The sequence below is a fragment of the Nicotiana attenuata genome, chromosome 2 (genome assembly GCF_001879085.1).
Source record: "Nicotiana attenuata strain UT chromosome 2, NIATTr2, whole genome shotgun sequence".
Classification (NCBI taxonomy): domain Eukaryota; kingdom Viridiplantae; phylum Streptophyta; class Magnoliopsida; order Solanales; family Solanaceae; genus Nicotiana; species Nicotiana attenuata.
In genome coordinates, this window is record NC_031990.1 from 24,272,429 (window position 1) to 24,287,935 (window position 15,507).

A 15,507-nucleotide genomic window follows, 5' to 3' on the forward strand; every position below is an offset into this window, starting at 1 on the left:
CCCCCCCCCCCAGCCCCGGGACAGAAGTACGAACAGTTGCCAGATAGATGTTGAATAAAAAATCATGTGCCAAAGTTAATGCTGTGCTTCCATATACAATCTCTTTGAAGAAATTAAGGGATTAATGCTTTGTCTTGCTGCAAATAAAATATGATATCCCGGTATACACTGCACTTTATCTATGTATCTATAGTAGCCCTGATAAGTCCTTGATATCTTCAAGGTTTCTAAGAGCTAAAAGCACTGGTCAGGTAAGAGTTGTTGGGGATGACATGGAGTAATTGAAGGAAACCTATTTTAGACTTTTCATACTCCCAAAAGAAACATCCCTTGCCAGAATGGGTTGACAGAAGTACACGATACTAATCGCAAATGATGTTAGTTATTTGTTTCATGATTTATTAACCCAAACAAGATATCTCATCCTCTCTTTACATGTCTTCCAAGAAGTAACTTCAATTTCTTTTTCCATCTTATACATCCAACCTAAGTTCACTAAAATAGACATCATGGCTAACCAATTATGTTCTAAAACCGCAAAGCAAATACGGCAGCCAAAGATGGAAGATAAAAAACCTAATGCAAGCATTAGTGACTGCTTCCACGGCGGTAACCCATGACCTATACGTCACACAGAGACAACTTTACCAATTGAATCCAAGGCTCCTCTTCAGCCGAAGATGGAAGATATTCAAAAGAAAATAGAATGATGGTCAAAAACTTGCTTTACATGTAAGCTAAGCAAGAAGAAAGCAATAACATTTAAAATCCATGCATCTTAAATAAAATGTTCAATAAAAGGTTAACCCAACATTCAAAAGCCGAATCATGGATAACCCCAAAAGATTGACATTCTTAAATTAGCCCCAACATTTAGACATGACTATATCTAATCTCAATTGCAGTTTATGATCTACTATCTTAAGGTATATTTCTTTTTCTTAGTTTTTCTTTCTTCTCTTTCTTTCTTTAAATGCAATTGAGAGGAATTGGCAGTTATTATATGTAAAAGAGTAGGATCGAAGGATAGAATTGACCAACTTGGTAACAATAGTAGATGAAACAACTTTAACTGCCCGCCTTTCAATAGAACGCATAATCCAATATGAAGGTGAATGCAATAAAATTCATTGTTCTAGCCAAGCTCAAATCAAATGACCTGGAAAGAGTTTTCACAAGTACCTGCCAGGTTCCCATGTTTAGTTTTCCATCCGTGATTGGAATCCTGAAAATCCAAGACATGGTAAATATCAGTGTAAAATGGAGGTGTGAAAAAATATATGGATTAAAACAAGGAGATATTCAGACGTGAGCGTGCAGCCAAACATCGATGACTTAATGTGAGCAGGCATGTCATCTGGTCCTGTCCAAATTGCAACATAGTAATGTCAAAATAACAACCAATAAAATTGAGAAAGACTGAGGAAAAAAAACAAGAACTTAATCCCTGAAAAGTCTGTCAGAAAGATTGAAGGCGATACAATAGAATACAACATATAAATAAGTGGCAGTATTCTTTTTCTTATAGGTGGTAGTATTATAGGTAGGTATGACACAACGAATGAACGTCAGAATCACCAAGAAGGAACAAACTGATAATTTTGCTAAACATTTAAACCAACTCCAAAGGTTTCAAGAAACAACTCAAATGCAGTAAAAGAGCAAAATTCTTTTATCATGTATTGATTATGAAAAGTTAATGTACAAGGAGGATTGCGGATCTAGCTATGCATTTGCTAATCAAATGGGGAAGCGGAGCTGGATACTGAAGTAAGCGATGATAGAGTTAGAATTTAAGACTGAAGTAGTTGAAGCCTGAATTTAATTAGTTAGTTTCATAGCAAATTGTTTTTTTCTTTTCTTTTTTTTTAGTTTCCCACCCGGTATCAAGTACTCGCATTGGGTCCCGACTAAGTCTGAATTCGCGCTGAGAAGTCCACATTAGGGGTAAAGAGCTCCCTAACAAAGATGGCTTCATACTCGGGGCTCCAACCAGAAACCTCGGGTTAAGGATAAAGGAGTACTTACCACTCCACCACAACCCTTGTTGGTGCATAGCAAATTGTTAGATTAGTTAGTTGGAGCCAAAATTCCATTTGAATTTCATTCAAAAGTCTCAATGTATAAAATACCATTGATGTACATTGATTGGGTACTAAGAATACAGCTACATTTTAGCTTTTCATTGCAATTCATTTTAACTGCCTCTCGGATCAATTATATTCCTAGCCAGTTCTCTCACCTTCTTGAATCTTGCTTCCTTTGCCGCTCCACTTTCTCCAACACTTCTACTCTCTTTCTCTCTCCTCTCTCCTCACTCTTATCTCCTATTTTTCTTCTCTTTGCTAATCTCTCTTCTCATGTTTTGGCACAGATATCCTCCTCTCCTAATTTCTCGACTCTCATCTTATTTCATCTTAGGCGATTGTTCTATTGAGAACAAGTTCGGAGACATACATCACACTACGAGATGCTACTTGCTTGAAAAGGGGGATGATGGCGATGCCAATCCAAATACTACACATTTATTTTTAATTCAATACCTTCTTTTTGTAGATGTAAATTATTTTTTCCATCTTGAAGATACATCTGATGAAATTTTTTGAGCTTTTCACTGTTTTAAAAGAGGGATGTTAAGGTTTTGACTACCAAGGTTTGTTATTTCAAAGATCAGTTGATTTTCCAGTAATTTGATGAGTCTCATGCTACCTGATTTAATTAAAAAATTGGGATTTCTTAAGTTGGAACATTGACTCTGGACGATACTGCCATGTGGACTTATTCAACCATATCAGGCCCATGCACAAGCTCTTAAATCATACTAATACAGTGTCAAGCTCAGCCATAAGATTTTGAGCTTCCCCAAGCTCAGGTCAAACTGCTAGGTATTCGGATCGGCTAGTTTTCACCCCCAAACCCAAACCACCTCACCGAATTGCCACCCCTAGAAGAAGCACAGTGCATTATCTGGAAAAAAACAAAAATTAGAAGAGAATAAACAGCAGTCCAGACTCCGGACACCAGAGGACAGGGATTAAGCTACACGCTTACCCTCAAGAGTATGTTTCCACGGTGCAGACATCCCCTGAAATTGTCATTTTAAAACAAAATGAGACTCTCCACAACAATTAATGACAAGTACTCTACCTGGCAGAAAATAATTTACCTCTGGGACAACCCTGTTAAGAAATGTCTCTGTATCATCTCGAACATCTGAGTCGTAGTTTTCATTTATGGTCAAAGAAGCACTTGTATGCTGCACTGGTTAAACATACAGCTAACCATATTCAGTCATGAAAGAATTCTGGGGCAATTACCAGGCGAATTAAAAGATGTCAAACAGAATTTCAAGTGAAATTTCAGAGTAGGATTACTTACGAAAAAAATGAGCAAGGCCACATTTGAAGCCTGCCATATCTTGACCAATTTCCTTCAAAATCTGATGAAGACATTAAGATGTTATTAATATCAAGCAGAATGCATCCTTTTTGTCGGGTTGGGAAAGAGATGGAACACACAGAATTGGACAAGAGAAAGAGAAACAAACTCTTCTATGAGCACTTTGTTTGATATTTGAAACATGTTGCTCCATGACCGAGGTACAGTATGCTTATGTTTAGATGGGGTTATATAATTGTCCAGATTAATATACTAATAGTTCGTTTTCCTTGGCGATGGACGCATTGACGCGACACATTTAGGGGAGGTGCTGTGGTGTATGTTATTTGCGGATGATATAGTTCTGATTGACGAGATTCGAGGGGGTGCTAACGACAGACGGGAGGTTTGGAGGCAGACTCTTGAGTCTAAAAATTTCAAGCTGAGCAAGACCAAGACGGAGTACTTCAGTGTTTTTGAGAGCGAGAAGCGCAAAAAAGCGACAGGGGCTCGCCTCGCTTCAAAAACGAAGCACACGCTTCATTGAAGTGAAGCGCAATTCTTAAAAAAACATAAAGTAAACCTTGTAAAGAGACATTATAAATAATCAAAAAGTTTTTTTGATAAGGTAAATTGCATTAATCAAAAGGGAGAGAACTCCCGTATACAAGAAGTATACCAAAATTAACATCAGAACATGATTCTCTACACAAGACGCCCAATCTTCTATACAAATAGGGGCTATATGAGTGCACCAAAAAGCGATCAAAGATAAAAGACTATTCTTAAGATGTGAAAATGGAGACTCAATCCCCTCAAAAGCTCTCCTATTTCTCTCCCCCCAAACTATCCACATGAGAGCTAACGGGGCGAACTTCCACGCCTTTTGCTTTCTTCTTCTACGAAAACCGACCCAGCTATATAGCATTTCCTTTACGGTGCTTGGCATCACCCATTGAACACCAAAAAGGTTCAAGATCGCCCTCCACAAAGCCGAGGACACAGGGCAATGCAACAAAAGATGATCAACTTCTTCCCCTGAGCTTTTACACATATAGCACCAACTAACAAGTGTAATTCCCCTCTTTCACAGATTCTCAGCAGTCAAAATCACTCCCCTCGCCGCTAGCCATGCAAAAAAGCACACCTTCGTGGGCGCCTTAGGAATCCAGATCGAGGAGTATGGAAAAGAGGCCTCCTCTTTCACCAACATACTCTGGTAAAAGGACTTTACGGTGAACAGACCATCGCCACGTAAACCCCATCTCCAAGAATCACAAGATGGCTGAGGCATGTCTTGCCCATATAGCAGTGTCAATAAATCTTAAAGCTCTGCAATCTNATATAGATCTAATGCTTCATTCAAAACAGTAATCGGAGCTCATTTGTTCAATATGATATCATTTATGCTTGAAGAAACGACATCGAAGCATAAGAAAAACAAGCACAACGCAGCCCAAACCTATCCGAAACTCACCCGAGCTCCTCGGGACCGCATACGAACATACTAACACGTCACATATGATCATTCAGACTTAGTTGCACTCTCAAAACACCAAAACTAACATCAAAACACCAAATTTACATCAGATTCAAGCCTAAGTTCTTCTAAAACTTCCGAAACACGCATTTGATCAAAAACCCAACCAAATCACCTCCGAATAACCTGAAATTTTGCACACACATCCCAAATCACCTAATGAAGCTACATCAACTCTCGGAATTCCATTCCGACCCTCGGATCAAAATCTCACCTATCAACCGGAATTTGCCAAAATACTAACTTCGCCAATTCAAGCCAAATTCTACACCGGACCTCCAAAATCACTTCCGATCACACTCCTAAGTCACAAATCATCTCCCGAAGCTAACCGAATCGTCGGAGTCCACATCCGAGCCTCTAACTCATAGGTCAATATCCGGTTGACTTTTCCAAAACAAGCCTTCCTTAAAGAGACTAAGTGTCTCATTTCCTTCCAAAAATCAACCCAATTCAACTCGTTCACACAAGACACTGATAATGAAGCATAACGAAGCAGGAAATGGGGGAAACGGAGCGGTTCTCACGGGACGACGGGTCGGGTTGTCACATGTGTATGAACTTCCAGCATATTATACTGGACCGATATACTTTGCTGGAACTCCAGTATATTATGCTGGAGTTCTAGTATACTTATGCTGGAACTCCATCATATTATGTTGGAGTTCCAGCATACTTATCCTGGAACTCCAGTTAAATATGCTGGAGTTCAAGTATACTTATGCTGGAACTCCAGCATAATATACTGACGTATTTTCCGGGTTTTGAACAGTGTTTTCGCTCTGATTTCTCTTTACATGAAAAGTGGCTAAATTTCGATTACTTTTGAAACTGGACTATTTTTGAACGACCACTTGTAAATCTGGCTATTTTTGAATTTCTCTCCACGAAATACTAAAATAACATTGTTAAAAGTGCTAATTGGTCTTATAACTATTTCATCAAAGATTTTCTCTATTGATAATACTTTGAATGTCTTTAAGATTATAATTCTAAACAAAATATGCCATCAATTGATTATAGATAAAGCACTCAAAAGAGAAAAATTTCATAATATAAAAAGATTACATAGAGGAGAAATTGATAATTAAGAAAAGGAAAAAATAAGCATTGCCTCATTTATTGGAGAAATAGTATTAATTTAAACATACACATTGAAAAATGTTTCTTTTTGCTTAAATTTTTGAAATATTTTATTTTATTTTATTTTATATTTTATCACATTATTTACTACCTTATCCATGAAATTTTCTTTCCGTCTTGCAACTAATGTTGTTAATTACACTAAAAAGACATGGAAGGAGATCTTAGCGTATGATTCTTGGAGAGAAAGAACCTTATTGAGTTCATTACTCAAATGATCACCCAACTATCCCAAATTATCTTCTAAAGTCACTTTTCTTTCATTTGCAACAAGAAAATCATTGAACTATGCATATTGCACTCAGAAGGTCACTCAACTAGATTTTTCAAATTTTGGAGTGTCAAATACCTATTTTGCCCCTCTAAATTATAAACATTTATCTTCTTTTTATTTTTTTTAAAACTTTTTAATATAGTGATTTTCCCCCTTTTAATTTACATTATGGACTTACCTATAGACTAAATAAATATTATTTATAAATTAAAAAATACAAAATATTTAAGCATATATAATGCCGAAATAACAAAATAATGAGCATAGTAAAAAAAATTAATTAGAATAATTTATGAGTAATAATAATTTTAGTATTAACAACAAAAATTCAAAAATTTATTTACACAATTCAGAATGAAAGAAAATAAAAGGAGAGGAGAATTTTCGGTTAACCAAAAGAAAATATAACATGGCGGTAATAATGAAATATGCACATTTTTAGTAATAAAGTTTCGTATATGGTATAGATAGGAAAAAATCCCTTATCAATAAATCAGAGAAGTGGCCAAGGATAATTTTGGACTTAAAGAAAAGTGAGTATGGTGCTAACCTATAAGGTTAGCAAAATCCATAATATATATGGTAAAGATGGCAACACTAGCAAGGAGAACTTCCCATGTTTGCCAGTTACAAAATTTCTTTAAAGCTGTGGTCCATACTGAAATTTGGAACGACAACCACATAGCAGTTTTTACCAGAAAATGCCAAGAGATTTTCATCTCCTAGATGCATCATAGACTGAAATGGGCTAGAAAATACATCACAAACGAGAGAAAATGTATTACACATGACCTCATTTCAAGTACGATAAAGCAACATTGATAGGACTTCTCTAACATTTGACTTAGCGGCTGCATGCCATTAAGGGTGATCAGCAATTCTGCTACGGGGTAGCCGCATCAACGGTGCTCACACAACATATGCCGCTGAGATTCGAGAACTTAGTTACTCATCATAACCTTCCAATCAACTGCAGATGAGAACCAGGCTATCAAACAAAAAACAACTGATTATTGAGTCACCTCGTTAGTGGTGCTAACTGCTACCATTCGAAATGCTATTCACCTTGATAAATAACACATTAAACAAACTCTCAACAATGGGAAAGCAGCAACACTCAAGGCAGTGCTATTGCCGCTTGCAAAAGTTTGGAATTAAATACTCATCATTTGGAGGTGGTTTGAGCCGAAGTCATTGAAAAGGCTTTGATGCAACCTCCTCTTCAAACACTTCCCCTCACCCCAAGAAATAAAAGGGATAAAAGTATGGGCGATATATCATACGTTTTAGCCTCCCTAAAGAATATCTAGCACTTTCTCAAGTGTCTTTGCTATGGTTGTTCATCTTCAAGTCTACACTTAACAGTTGCCAGATAGATACAAACAACAAACAACAACACTAGCCCACGTTATAGTCCCACAAGGTGGGGTCTGGGGAGGGTAAACGTAACAATTGCCTTAACCCTAACCCGAAAGGGCAGAGAGGCTGTTTTCCAATCGACCCCGGCTCAGGAAAAGGGAAAAAGAAAAACAAAAACAAAAAAACAAAAAAAAAAAACAATAAAAACAAAAGAGTATTAGTAACTCCAGCAAAAATCACATAAATAAATTATCTAAACATAAACCATAAATAAAATGGCATGCAAATATATCGACGCAGTAACTACCATAAGGGGCACAATACAATATACAGATCATCTATGAGAGCCCTACCAAACCCCCCCCCCCAGCCCCGGGGTCCAGAAGTAAACGAACAGTTCCAGATAGAATGTGTGATAAAAAAATCATGTGCCAAAAGTTAATGCTGGTGCTTGCCATATACAATCTCTTTGAAGAAATGTAAGGGATTAATGCTTTGTTTGCTGTAAAAATAAATATGAATATCCGGTATAAACGTACATGCATTTATCTATGTATCTATAGTAGCCCTGAATAAGTCCTTGATATCTTCGAAGGTTTCTAAAGCTAAGCACTGGTCAGGTAAGAGTTGTTGGGGATGACATGGAAGTAATTGAAGAGAAACCTTTTTAGACTTTTCATACTACCAAAAGAAACACTCCCTTGCAGATGGGTTTGACAGAAATACACGATACAACGCACAAATGAATGGTTAGTTTTTTTTCACATGATTTATTTAACCCAAACAAGATATCTCATCCTCTTCTTTACATTCTTCAAAAAAGTAACTTCAATTTCTTTTTTTCCATCTTATACATCCCACCTAAGTTCACTAAAATAGACATCATGGCTAACCAAATTAATGTTCTAAAACCGCAAAAGCAAAATACGGCAGCCAAAGAATGAAGATAAAAACCTAATGCAATAGCCAATTAGTGACTGCTTCCACGGCGGTAAACACCATGACCTATACGTCACACAGAGGACAACTTATACCAATTGAATCCAAGCGCTCCTCTTCAGCCGAAGATGGAAGATATTCCAAAAGAAAATAGAATGATGTCAAAAACTTGCTTTACATGTAAGCTATAAGCAAGAAAGAAAGCAATAACATTTAAAATCCAGCATCTTAGAATAAAATGTTCAATAAAAGGTTACCCAACATTCAAAAGCCCGAATATGGATAACCCAAAAGATCGACATTCTTAAATTAGCCCAACATTTAGACATGACTATATCTAATCTACAATGCAGTTTATGATTACTATCCTTAAGGTATATTTCTTTTTTCTTAGTTTTTCTTTCTTCTCTTGTTTTTCTTTAAAATGCAATGAGAGAAATTGGGCAGTTATTATATGTAAAAGAGTAGGATCGAAAGATAGAATTGACAACTTGGTAACAAAGATAGAAGTGAAACACTTTAACTGCCCGGCCTTTCAATAGAACGCATAATCCAATATGAAGGTGAATGCAATAAAATTCACTGTTCCTATGCCAAGCTCAAATCAAAAATGACCTGGAAAGAGTTTTTCACAAAGTAACTGCCAGTTTCCATGTTTAGTTTTCCATCACGTGATTGGAATCCTGAAATCAAGACATGGTAAATATCCGAGTGTAAATGGAGGTGTGAGAAAAAAATATATGGATGTAAAACAAGGAGATATGCCAGGACGTGAGGCGTGGCAGCCAAACATCGATGACTTAATGTGAGCAGGCATGTCATCTGGTCCTGTTCAAAATGCCACATAGTAATGTCAAAATAAACACCAATAAAATTGAGAAAGACTGAGGAAAAAAACAAGACTTAATCTGAAAAGTCTGTCAGAAAGATTGAAGGCGATACAATAGAACTACAACATATATAATAAGTGGCAGTATCTTTTTTCTTATAGTGGTAGTATAAGGTAGGTAATGACAAACAACGAATGAACGTCAGAATCACCAAAGAAGGAACAAACTGAATAATTTTCCTAAACATTTAAAACCAACTCCAAAGTTCAAGAAAACAACTCCAAATTGCATAAAGAGCAAAATTCTTTTAATCGTATTGATTATGAAAAGTTAATGTACAGGAGGGATTTGCGGGATCTAAGCTATCATTTGCTAATCAAATGGGAAGCGGAGCTGGATACTGAAGTAAGCGATGAATAGAGTTAGAATTTAAGACTGAAGTAGTTGAAGCCTGATTTAATTAGTTTAGTTTCAATAGCAAATTGTTTTTTTCTTTTCTTTTTTTTTTTAGTTTCCACCCGGTATCAATACTCGCAATTGGGTCCCGACTAATCTGAATTCGCGCTGAAGAATCCACATTAGGGGTAGAGCTCCTAACAAAGATGGCTTCTACTCCGGGGCTCAAACGAAACACTCGGGTTAAGGATAAAGGATAACTTACCACTTACCACCACAACCCTTGTTGTGCATCATGCAAATTGTTAGATTAGTTAGTTGGAGCCAAAATTCCATCTTGAATTTCATTCAAAAGTCTCAATGTATAAAATACCATTGATGTCACATTGATTGGGTAACTAAGAATACAGCTACATTTTAGCTTTTCATTGCATTCATTTTAAACTGCCTCTCGATCAATTATATTCTGCCAGTCTCTCAGCTCTTTGAATCTTGCTTCCTTTGCCGTTTCCACTTTTCTCCAAACTTCTATCTCTTTCTCTCCTCTCTCCTCACTCTTATCTCCTATTTTTCTTCTCTTTGGCTAATTCTCTCTTCATCATGTTTTTGGTTTCACAGATATCCTCCTCTCCTAATTTCTCCGACTCTCATCTTATTCACCTTAGGCGATTGTTCTATTGAAAGAAGTTCGAGACATACATACATACGAGATGCTACTTGCTTGAAAAGGGGATGATGGCGATGCAATCCAAATACTAACACATTTATTTTTAATTCAATACCTTCTTTTTGTAATGTAAATTATTTTTTCCATCTTGAAGATAATCTATGAAAATTTTTGAGAGCTTTTTTCACGTGTTTTAAAAGAGGGATTTAAGGTTTTGACTACCAAGGTTTTTGTATTTCAAAATCAGATTTGATTTTCCAGTAATTTGATGAGTCTCATGCTCTGATTAATTAAAAATTGGGATTGTCTTAAGTTGGAACATTGACTCTGGACGATACTGCCATGTGGACTTTTCAATTGACCATATCAGGTGCCATGCGACAAGCTCTTAAATCATAGAGCTAATGAGATCAGTGTCAAAGCTCAGCCATAGATTTATGAGCTTCCCTCAAAGCTCAGGTCAAACTGCTAGGTATTGCGGATCGGCTAGTTTTTCAACGCCCCAAACCCAAACCACCTCACCGAATTGCCAACCCCTAGAAGAAGCAACAGTGCATAATATCTGGAAAAAAACAAAAATTAGAAGAGAATAAACAGGCATCCAGACTCCGGACACCAGAGGACAGGGATTAGCTACACGCCTTAACGCCTCAAAAGAGTATGTTTCCACGGTGCAGACATCCATTGAAATTGTCATTTTAAAACAAAAATGAGACTCTCCACAACAATTATGACAAGTAATCTACCTGGCAGAAAAATAATTTTAACCTCTTGGGACAACCCTTTAAGAAAATGTCTCTGTATCATCTCGAACATCTGAGTCGTGTTTTCATTTAATGGTCAAAGAGCACTTGTATGCCTGATACTTGGTTAAACATACAAGCTAACCATATTCAGTCATGAAGATTCTGGGGCATTACCAGGCGAATTAAAAGATGTTCAAACAGAATTTCAAGTGAATTTCCAGAGTAGGATTACTTACACGAAAAAAATGAGGCAACGGCCACATTTGAAGCCTGCCATATCTTGACCAATTTCTTCAAAAATCTGATGAAGACATTAAGATGTTATTAATACAAGGCAGAATGCATCCTTTTTGTCGGGTTGGGAAGAGATGGAACCAACACAGAATTGGACAAGAAGAAAGAGAAAAAACTCTTCTATGAGCCTTTTGTTTTGAATTTTGAAAACATGTTCTCCATGACCGAGGTACAGTATGCTTATGTTTAGATGGGGTTATATAATTGTCCAGATTAATATACTAATAGTTCGTTTTCCCTTGCGATGGACGCCATTGACGCGACACATTTAGGGGAGGTTGCTGTGGTGTATGTTATTTGCGGATGATATAAGTTTGATTGACGAAGAATTCGAGGGGGTGGCTAACGACAGACGGGAGGTTTGGAGGCAGAACTCTTAGATCCTAAAAATTTCAAGCTGAGCAATGACCAAACCGGAGTACTTTCAGTGGTTTTTTGAGAGCGAGAAAGCGCAAAAAAGCGACAAGGGGCTCGCCTCGCTTCAAAAAACGAAGCACACGCTTCATTGAATGAAGCGCAATTCCTTAAAAAAACATAAAGTAAACCTTGTTAAAGAGACATTATAAATAATCAAAAAGTTTTTTTGATAAGGTAAATTGGCATTAATCAAAAGGGAGAGAACTCCCGTATACAAGAAGTATACCAAAATTAACATCAGAAACATGATTCTCTACACAAGACGCCCAATCTTCTATACAAATAGGGGCTATATGAGTGCACCAAAAAGCGATCAAAGATAAAAGACTATTTTAAGATGTGAAATATGGAGACTCAATCCCCTCAAAAGCTCTCCCCTATTTCTCTCCCCCCAAACTATCCACATGAGAGCTAACGGGGCGAACTTCCACGCCTTTTGCTTTCTTCTTCTACGAAACCGACCACAGCTATATAGCATTTCCTTTACGGTGCTTGGCATCACCCATTGAACACCAAAAAGGTTCCAAGATCGCCCTCCACAAAGCCGAGGACACAGGGCAATGCAACAAAAGATGATCAACTTCTTCCCCTGAGTTTTACACATATAAGCACCAACTAACAAGTGTAATTCCCTCTTCACAGATTCTCAGCAGTCAAAATCAACTCCCCTCGCCGCTAGCCATGCAAAAAGCACACACTTCGTGGCGCCTTAGGAATCCAGATCGAGGAGTATGGAAAGAGGCCTCCTCTTTCACCAACATACTCTGGTAAAAGGACTTTACGGTGAACAGACCATCGCCACGTAAACCCATCTCAGAATCACAAGATGGCTGAGGCATGTCTTGCCCATTATAGCAGTGTCAATAAATCTTAGAGCTCTGCAATCTCCAATCTTGCATGTTCCTTCTAAAATGAGAGGTCCCATGCTACCCCTCCTACATGCTCCTTACGAATCTGTTAGACCATCAATTCCTTCTGGTTTGAAACTCTAAAGACGTGGGGGAAGAAGACCGTCAGAGTATCCTCTCCACACCACCTATGATTCCAAAAGCTGATTCTCCTTCCATCTCCCACCCTGTAAGAGATGTTGCCACTGAAGGATTCTCAATTCTTCACGATGCTCCTCCACATGCCACACCCGAAAGGTGTTGTGATTGCCTTGGTCCTCCAACCCCCTCCCATGGAATCATACTTTTCTACTATGACCTCCCTCCATAGAGCAATGCTTCTTCTACCCCGAATCTCCATAGCCATTTCCCCAACAAAGCTCTGTTGAATACCCTAAGATCTTTTTACTCCAAGTCCAACCCCACTTCTTTGGGGAAGTGATTGTCTGCCAATTCACTAGATGATACTTTCTAGTTCCATCCGCTGCATCTCAAAAAAATTCCTTTGAAGCCGCTCCAGTTTTTCTTGTGATGCTCACAGGAGCTTGCAACAGGGACAAGTAATAGGTGGGCATACTCGATAAAGTGCTTTTAATGAGCACTTCCTTTCCGCCTTTTGACAAGTACCGTTTCTGCCAGCCTGCTAATCTTTTTTCAACCCTTTCGATCACTGGATTCCAAACCGTAGTATCCTTATGCGAAGCGCCCAATGTGAGACCCAGGTAAGTAGTGGGAAGGGAGCCCACCTTACATCTGAGAACATAAGACAAAGCATCAATGTTAGCAACCTCACCCACCGAGAAAATCTCACACTTGTCGAGGTTGATTTTGAGACCTGATACTATCTGAAACCACTGCAGGACCTGCTTCAGGTAGGTCAACTGATCCATATCGGCATCACAGAAAATCAGAGTGTCATCCGCAAAAAGCAAATGAGAGACTCTTCGGGCACTGGGCACCCCGATCGGAGCTGAGAATCCTCTCAAGAAGCCTCCGCCCGCCGCTCGATCCATCATTTTACTCAAAGCATCCATCACTAAGAATGAATAGCAATGGGGGATAGGGGGTCTCCTTGCCTGAGACCTCCTGGAGCTGCAAAGAAACCACACGGGCTACCATTAACCATGACAGAGAATCTGACTGGGAAATGCAGAACTTGATCATCCCCTCCATCTTGCCCAAACCCTATCCGCATCATAATGAAATACAGGAAACTCCCAATTGACATAGTCGAAAGCCCTTCTCAAGGTCCAACTTGCATAGTAAGCCGGGATCTCTATTTTTCCTTCTGGCGTCTAACAAGTTCATTTGCCACCAAAGCGGCATCCAGGATCTGCCTACCTTCCACAAACGCATTCTGGGAGGACGAAACAGACACGTCAGAAACCTTCTTGAGTCTATTGGAAAGCACTTTAGAAATAATCTTGTAAATGCTCCCACGAGACTAATAAGGCCTGTAGTCACTGATACAAGATGCACCTTCTTTCTTAGGCACAATAGTAATAAAATAAGCATTGATACTTTCTCTCGAAAACACCATTCACATGGAAGTATTCAATGGCTTCCATCAACTCCCCCTGATGGTGTCGTAACAGAGCTGGAAGAAGGCCAAGGAGAAACCATCAGGGCCGGGGGCCTTATCACCAGCAAAACTCGACACAGCCTCGTGCACCCTCCTCCTCCTCGAAAGCCCTTTCTAGCCACTCACTGTCTCTCTCCCATGTGGTTGAACTCTATTCCCCCAAAGTCGGCCTCCAACTAACTTCCTCTTTTTATAAGTTCTCGTAAAACCCCACTAATCGCCCCTTTTACCTCCTCCTCTCCCTCATCCTCACCCCACCCACAACTAAGGACTCTATGAAGTTTCTCCTTCGATTTGCAACTGCCACCCTGTGGAAAAATTTGGTATTCGAATCCCTTTCCTTTAACCATAGCGCCCTCGATTTTTTGCCGCCAACTAGTCTCCCGAGCTATTGCTAACTCCGACTATTTCCCTCTTAACCTCCCCCAATCTCTCTTTCTCAGATTCATCTAACTCCCTCGCCCCTTCCCCTCTCTCTAGATCCCCCAATTCATGCATAAGCTGCCTCATTTTAACCTCTACCCACCCAAAGACCTCCTTATTCCACCTAATAATCTCCCTTGAGCAATTTAAGTTTCTTCGAAAGACGGAATGAAGGTGTCCCTGATATCCCGTAGCTTGTCCACCATTCTTCACCTTGTCACCAAACCCGGCATCCTTCAACAACATGTTCTCGAAATCGGAAGGGAGCACGCACCCTCCCTCCCCTCTCTGCACTCGTCTAGCAAGATAGGCAAATGATCCGAAAGTCAGCCTAGGTAAAGGAATCTGCAGCACATTCGGCACCAAGCTCATCCCAGGAGGGCGATATCAGAAATCTAATCAAGTCTAGACCCTTGAGTTGGAATCCTCCGCCCTGGCCCAAAGTAAACCTTTCCCCTGACAGAGGAAGATCAATGAGAAAGTGATCATGATGAAGTCCAGAAAACTCTCCATGGCCCTCGAAATCATACTACAACCCTAATCTCTCCTCCCGGAAATCTAATAGTGTTAAAGTCTCCCCCCAGAACCCATGGAATGTCCCATTCCCCCATCATATTGGCTAGTTCCTCCCA

At 38.9% G+C, this 15,507-nt stretch overlaps 1 protein-coding gene across 1 annotated transcript in view; it reads right to left on the reverse strand.

Annotated features, from left to right (window-relative positions):
* LOC109205557 (UPF0047 protein YjbQ) overlaps window positions 1–15,507 on the reverse strand; it is a 26,899-nt gene that overhangs the window by 1,179 nt on the left and 10,213 nt on the right. Inside the window, exons 2-6 of the mRNA XM_019368270.1 lie at window positions 3,379–3,439; window positions 3,167–3,261; window positions 3,052–3,085; window positions 1,309–1,363; window positions 1,183–1,225 (exon numbers count right to left, since the gene is read on the reverse strand). Coding sequence (XP_019223815.1) covers window positions 1,183–1,225; window positions 1,309–1,363; window positions 3,052–3,085; window positions 3,167–3,261; window positions 3,379–3,439 — 288 coding nt within the window. The remainder of the gene's footprint in view (window positions 1–1,182; window positions 1,226–1,308; window positions 1,364–3,051; window positions 3,086–3,166; window positions 3,262–3,378; window positions 3,440–15,507) is intronic.